The 7,866-nt window shown below is 37.4% G+C and overlaps 1 protein-coding gene across 2 annotated transcripts in view; it reads right to left on the bottom strand.

Moving 5' to 3' along the window:
* Positions 1 to 6,903: 6,903 nt before the first annotated feature.
* Positions 6,904 to 7,866, bottom strand: part of GRIK2 (glutamate ionotropic receptor kainate type subunit 2) — a 424,554-nt gene continuing 423,591 nt past the window's right edge. For both annotated transcript variants that reach the window (XM_049818325.1, XM_049818326.1), the window contains one exon: positions 6,904 to 7,809. In XM_049818325.1, coding sequence (XP_049674282.1) covers positions 7,645 to 7,809 — 165 coding nt within the window. In that variant the 3' untranslated portion in view covers positions 6,904 to 7,644. The remainder of the gene's footprint in view (positions 7,810 to 7,866) is intronic.

Here is a 7,866-nt window from a genome sequence, read left to right as displayed (position 1 = left end):
GATTTGCAGAGATGTCAGAGGACTGGAGGAAAGCAGATGTTGCTCCTACCTTCATGAAGGGCAATAAGGAGGATGTGAACTACACACTCATCAGCCTCATCTCCATTCCTGGGAAGGTGATAGAGCAAACCCTCCTGGAAACTATTTCCAAACTTATTAAGGACAAGAAGGTGACTGGAAGTAGTCAGCATGGATTTACAAAGGGGAAATCATGTCTAACCAACCTGATATCTTTCTATAATAAGAGGACTGGCTTCATGGATGAGGGAAGAACAGTGCATGTTGTTTATTTTTACTTTAGCAATGTTCTCAGCATTACCTCTCATAACAACTTCACCGACGAGCTGATGAAGTATGGTCTAGGTCAGTAAACAGTAACGTAGGTCAAAAACTGGCTCAACTGTCATGGTCAAAGGGTTGTAATCAGTGGCAGAAATTCCAGCCACAGGCCAGTAACTGGTGACGTATCCAAAGCATCGATACTGGGTCTTATACTGTTTAACATCTTCATTAATGATCTGTATGACGAGACAGAGTGCATCCTCAGCAAGTATGCACATTACACACAGCAGGAGTGGTTGATAAAGCAGATGTTTGTGTTGCCATTCAGAGGGACCTCAACAGGCTGGAGAGATGGGCCAACAGGAATTTCATGAAGTTAAACAAAGGGAAAAGACATGTCCTGCACTTGGGGAACAATAACTCCATGCACTAACCCACAATGGGGGCCAACCACCTAGAAAGCAGCTTTGCAGAGAAGGACCTGGGGGTCCTGGTGGACAACAAGCTGAACATGAGCCAGCAATGTGCCCTTGCAGCTAAGAAGAGCAACAAACCCATTTGTTGCATTAGGAAGACCATTGCCAGCAGGTCAAGGAAGGTGATCCTTCCCCTTCTGGTGAGACACATCTAGAGTGCTGGGTCCAGTTCTGGTCTCCCCAGTACAAGAGAGACAGGTACATAATAGAGTGAATATGGTCCCCAGCAAAGGGCCACAAAGGTGATTAAGGGATTGAACATCTGTTATATAGGGAAAGCCTGAGACCACTGGGACTCCTCAGCCCGGAGAAGAGAAGGCTCAGTAGACTCTGATGGGGGGAAAGATGGAACCAGATTCTCAGTGGTGTCCAGTGGGATGATAAGAGGCTGTGAGCACAAACTGAAATGCAAGAAATTGCCTTTAAATGTGAGGGAAAAAAATCCTTTTCACTGTAAGTGTAATTGAACACTGGAAACAGAGAGGCTGTGGAGTCTCCATCCTTGGAAATTTTCAGACCCTGACTGGACAACATCCTGGGCAATCTTCTCTAGTTGACCCTGCTTTGAACAGGGGCATTGGACTCGACTATCTCCAGAAGGCCTTCCATCTGGAGAAGTCACTGAACTCCGCAATTCAAAACCTCAATGATTCTGTGATATTGTGAGTCTATGATTCCATAAGAGGTGATAATCCATGATAATCCTACAAGTATTTTTTACTTATTACGAATAAGATTTTCAACATAGACATTAATGCATAGAATGGCTTAGCAGATATACATATCAGAAATTCTTATTGGTCTACCTGAGTGCACATGACCCAGCCAGTTAGCATGGTTAAAGCATAAAGAGAATTATATGGTTCACTGCATTACATTGCTTTCCATTCCCTGGGCTTAACAGCCAGCAGTCTACTTATGGGAGACTTGCAAGAGAAAACCTTTGGCATAAATCCATCATAGGGTTTGAACTTGTACCTTCAAAACCAAATCACTATGAATTTGTTCTGTGCTAGATGATGTAGCCCAAGGAACATTAACAACAGCTCAAACATTTATCAGTCTTCTGTGTTTTCATGTAATTTTTCAGGTAAGTTTAATGTAAGACTAAGTATCTTATTTCCTCCGAGAAAAACTCCTACGGTCATGGCAAAGAAGGAACTCTAAGATTCTTGCATTATTTTTAGCTCATGCTAGATTTCCTAAGTAGCTGGAAAAAGTATGCATACATTGTATGACAAGGAAAGAAAGGCATTCTCTTGGCTCTGAGAATTCCTGAAAGATATATCTATGTATAATTTCCAGCATACACTTCAATGTTCAGAAAAATAAAGATCATCATTACAGAGTGGCCTTCCTTGAATAAGAAAAAGGTAAAAGAGAAAGCTGATATGTTTGTTCTCAAGATGCATCACTTGTTTCCTTTCATTTATCTAGGTAGCATTTTTCTCAAATTTCCATAATTCTTTCATTTCAGCACTCATAGAAAGCCAGTGTTGGATAGGACCAAGAGGAAGTATTTCTTTAGTTTTTAATTAGAATTATCTCTCATAGAAAATTTCTAATTATGTCCATAAAATAATTAATAAAATAGGATTGGCATAGATTTTGACAATGAGAGGCTTGTTCATCTAAGCAGGCAGATACAATGAAGGAAGGCAAGGTACCTGGTGTTCAACTTAAGAAATTGTGTAATCACAGCTTTTCCAAGCTTAAACCGATTAAAAGTTCTCTTTCGCAAAGCTCGTCCTGCATATAAACCTTCTTTTTATGTGTTAATCTGCATTTTCCATTTTCAATGTAGCTGATTTCATACTAAAACCTTTATAGAAGCTATGTGAACATGATGTTCTATACGCCTGTAACCCAACCATGTAGGGAAATCTCCAGTAAGATGAGTCATTGTGATAGCTCCTTTGGGTTGGTTTTATTATTTTTATTTTTCGATTATTCTATTGCTGTAGTAATTAGGATTTCAGGCAATGAGCTAAAACAATATATTACTAGACTGGCAGTCAATCAGATCACTATCACTTCAAACATCATTTAAGAAGATCTACTTTTTTTATTATTTATATAGCTCCATAGTTCATGGTGCTACATAGAACAAATCAAAGACAGATTCCCTGCCCCCTAAGAGCTTACAGTCTAGGCAAGTACAAGAACAACAGGAGAAGATAACACAGGCAGGGGACAGAGAAGGGTAGTAAATGAAAAGAAGGACAATTAGATTACAGTCACATGAAAAGCTAGTGTGTTTGTCTTGGTGGATACAAACTGGGGAGATGAGGTGCTTGAGTAACCTTATTTTTAATTAGAACTACATTTTATAGGAAAGCCAGAAGAAAAGGGGTTTGAAAATAAATTTGAAAGTGTAAGAGGTGCTTGTAGGAAGGCAGAGAGGCAAGACTGGAAAGGAACAGGACACTAACATATTTGAGGTTGGAAAGCAATGATCTTGGATGTCAGATGAATCAACCTCAGCGACCCTTTCTTTCCTTACACGCCTTTGAAAATATGACAAAAAGCACAGTTGCTCCTGTACACCTAAACGCAGGCTGGTATTGTATTTTGCTTTTAATATTGTATCAGTACACAATTTGGGGATGTATTGGACAAAATCTTGGTTCCTCTGAAGTAGGAGTATTGTTGCTGCTTTCAAAGTAGTCAGCATTGCAATCATATTTTGTGATTGTTGATGTATTTGGAGACTAATGTATTTGGCAACTAAGTGAAGTTGTGTCTAAAGTACTTTAAATATTTTTTCTAATACCCTTATAATAATAATAATAATAAAATATTTTATAGCATTACCTTTTACCTCTTTGTATGCTGTTATCTCTGCTCATGACCCTTTTTCCCTGAAAACATTTTGGTTTTGTAGAATATCAGGGCATTTCTCCTACTTCTATTTGAGGCTTTGGTGGGGAGGTTTTCTTCATAAATTATGTCTTTTCCATTCTGAAATATTAATTAGTTAGTGTAGTAGGGCTAAACAGAGTTATTTTGGTTTCTTGGAAGACTCTATGGATGAAACCAGGAAGGATTAATGCACAGACCCTCAAGTAATATAAACATGAAAGAAAAGGTTCTGTCAAACCTATACTGAATTCTTCAACTGAAAATTGAGATAGATAGAAACTTCAGAAAGTAATATCTCACACAAAACCTGCAGATAATTCCTGGATGTGTTTGTGTTTGTGTTTATGTAATAGGAGAATACTATGAAATTGCCTGCTGATGTCTATAATCAGCCAAATACTCATTTATTGTAAAGCACCACATATATCTTGATTTCATCCAACGATTTGGCTCAGAATTTTCACTACCACTCTTTCACAAATGACATTTATCAATAAGCTAGAGGGGTCTTTGTCATTTATTCTGTAATATCCATGGACTTATCTACTGCTATATGACCATGCTGAGGCAACCTGAAGATCAAAATTGTGTGTCTTGAGATCCTTAAAGACTATAGACCTCTATCTTCCTTAAAACAGATACAGTAACACACACACACAAAAACAAAACAAAACAAAAAAAGTCCTGTTCCATTTTTACCTCCAATTGTCATCCACCAGGTAGCACCATATAACTGAGTTATAATTGCTTTAAAAGTCTTCTCTAGAGTGACATTCAAGGTCATTCAGAGAAGCACCCATCATACTGTCCTGGGAAATCAACAGACTAATTGAGCTAATATATGAAACCACATAAAGCAGTTATGTACAGAGTCTGAATCTTCATGGGCCAGACACTCACTTCATTTTAGCTGGTGTAGTTCCATTGATTTTAATGACCCTATAGAAATTTATACTACATGAGAATTTGGGACTAGCCATTCAGAGGCCTTTCAAAATGAGGAAGTTTTCTTAAGAATTGAAGATTTCCTTCACAACAGTGAAGGGAAAATGAACCGTTGAGCTTTCTGGAGTACAAAACTACCAGTAGTATTTTCTACTGCTTTGGGGGTCAACTCTTTATTAGTCATTTTTCCTTAAATGTCTTCATTTTCTGTGAAAAAATACAGAAATAATTACTAATGCACAACAAAGTAACTATGAATTAGTGTATGATTTTTTAAAAAAAGCCATTATCCTACTATGAATCTGTGGAGCCATGCATTTCTAGTCTTGATCTTAAATACAAATCTCCAGTTACTTTGCATATTTCCCTTAATAATGGAAGGCTGAAATTCTCACGGAAATCTTAATTAAGCCACACTACTTCTGTGTTAGGATTTTTGTTCCTTGGGGGACTTTGACCCAATAAAACATTTGGGACATATTCTGCATTCACACTTCGGCTCACATAAAGCTTAATGAGAATTAGTCATGTGCATCAAGGTGAGAATGGAATCCTGCTTATTTCAACACCCTTAATGGAGAAAAGAAAGGTTTGTTTGAATATAATACAGCATTTTATTACATGATTTTACAAATTTTATTGTAAATCATCAATCAAATGCAATAGCCAATTTTTCTTCCATTCCAAACCATCATAATTAGTTTTCATTGTGTTGTACGACAATCACTTTCTTCCCCTTTGTATTTTAAAGAATTAACTTAAATATGTATTATGTAAGTATACTCATTTTCAGAATCTTTGCTGAAGGTGTTTTTATCTTGTTTATACTTCAGACAAAGATAATCTGTTCTTTGTTATCACATAAATGGGGGTGAAACTCTCACAAATATAAGGAAATTTGCTTTCTCAGTCCCTGTTCACAATGGAAATGGCCAGCTCAGTCTCTATGAAGATTTATGAGAACCGGGTAGTAGACACAAACCTCCCCCTTCCCCCCACATTTCATAATACAATTTCTACAATTTGAATGATATATTTTTATTCCTGTGCTAGAAAGTTGATGATAAGATTAAACTAAGCCCCAGTAAACAAATAACCTCATTACTCGCCAATGACTGATTATCTATGATAATTTAAAAGGGTTTTTTTTAATTAGTCAAATTAATTATTTTCCATATAAAGACCACCTTCATAATCTTTTTTGGTTGACATAGCATTCCTACATAGCCCACCCTCTACATTTTTTGTTGAGATACAAAAAAATTTACAGTAGATGGAGGTGCAAGACTCAGCATCTGTAGGGCAGTATTTCAAAATGTTATGTCCAGGAACTCACCACAGGCAGGACATATAAATTAGCTCTGAAGCAGCTAAGAGCCAGATCCTGCAAAAACTTATCACAATGTGCTGTACTGGCTTCTCTCAGAAATCGCAGCAAACTCTCTGGCCACATGTTTAGTGGCAAGAGGCAGCAGGATAGGGCACTAAGCTGAGGCTAAGTACCAGTACTGACACAAAGTACTGCACATAAGTTGCTCAAATCACACGGCAAAAACAAAACAACTAAAACTGACATAATTTTAATGCCTTTTTTTTTTTTTTTTAATTTTGTGCATTGGATTCAAACAGCAAACTGAGTGCACTTAAACTGTTATCACAATGTGGTCAAGAGGTCTGTGTCTTTTACCATTTACACACAATTGTTCATGACAGCATGTTATCAGCCTAGTGGAAACCAGGGGTGTAGCATGGTAAGCAGTGATGGTAGTGCACCTATTTTTTATATTATCTAACTTGAAAATATGTCTCTTCTAAGATTCCTTTTTCTTGATAAAAATAGTTTTCACCAAACGTTGGTGGTGCACACGCACTACCATTCATGCTTGGCATCACACCCCTGACAGAAACACATGTTCTTATTTTGTTGATAAAAAGTATTACAAAAATTTCCATACAAAAACTATTTTCATAGAAATCTTGCATTTCCACAAATAAACCTGAACATTTTTTTTTTTGAAAAAAAAAAAAACTGCTCAAGAATTTTGTTCATTTAGTACTGTGACTGTATTGAAAAATGCAGTCCTCCTTAAAGTTCTCCACATTCACTTCTTTTAGGTGACCCATCCTACTTCCAATATTAGCGAGAATTGCACAGGCTCCATTGAGTTCAATTAGTAGCAGGAACAAGGGTTTCAAAATCCCTCCAGGCTAAAATGCAAGCCCTCTATGCGTGAAATACACGGCTTCCCACCCCCCTCCCTCTTTTCACAATTAAAGAAAAAAAAGTAATTGCTTATATCTAAAGGTTGTAAGATACATTCCTTTGTACTAAGGAAACTTTCATTCATCTAAAAATTGGGTCAAAATTATGGATTTTTTTTGTTGGTTTTTTTTTTTTAGATCAAAGTTCCAGCCCAGGTAAATTTAAGTTACTGATTTTTTTTTAATTATTATTTAATTACTTAGTTCAGTGACACAGACAGTCCCATAAGCAGGTGAGCATCCTCATATTTATCCTTCTACTCATGGGATTCATGTTTCTTCACTTTAACATTTCTCCCATCCAGGAAGCTCATATCGCCTGTCCAGATGGTAGTTTCAGTCTACCAGCAGTTACCAACTCTTCTATGCTTGGAAGTTCAGAAGAACATATGGTTTCTAGTTCCACTACAGTTTTGAGATATTACTTTTACTAGACTCCTTCCGTGGTTAGTATCATCTTGGACATTTATTCTCCATCTCCTGGCAACTCTTGAACTTCAAAAGGAACCTGTAATTTCTCACTGAGACTGCATTTGAAACCAGCCACAAAACTCACATGGAACATTCATTCATTCAGAATGGTGGAAACCCATGACGAACAGTGTAACCCCGCATAACTTGGTTGATCCATGATGCTTGTGATTCGAGTCTGGCCATTGCAACTGCTGAGATCACAGAGTCTCTAGTTCATAGACACAGCGGCATGAGGTAACTCATTTTATTTTGCACAGGTTGCATATTTCCACAGGAAACATTCTCGCAAGTTTGTTTGGAAAAAAGACGACAGTTTGTGCTTGGGGTATTTGGCTTCCCAGCTCTATGCCATGGTTTCTTTACCCGGCAACCTTCTGTCGTTAAACGTGTGCATGTTGATTACTTCTTCTGTTTTCACAATAACGGGGGCCTGTGGCTTGTGTTTTAATCGACGCTGACACTTCAGAGACATCCTTAGCTCCTCTACCATGGCACTACAGAAGGACCTCTACAGAGGGAAATAGAGGAAGAAGAAAAAACATCTATAAGAAATGCCTTGCTGCAA

The sequence above is a fragment of the Accipiter gentilis genome, chromosome 15 (genome assembly GCF_929443795.1).
Source record: "Accipiter gentilis chromosome 15, bAccGen1.1, whole genome shotgun sequence".
Classification (NCBI taxonomy): Eukaryota; Metazoa; Chordata; class Aves; order Accipitriformes; family Accipitridae; genus Astur; species Astur gentilis.
Note: the sequence above shows the minus strand (reverse complement) of the source record. Positions and strands in the feature narration are given on the sequence as shown.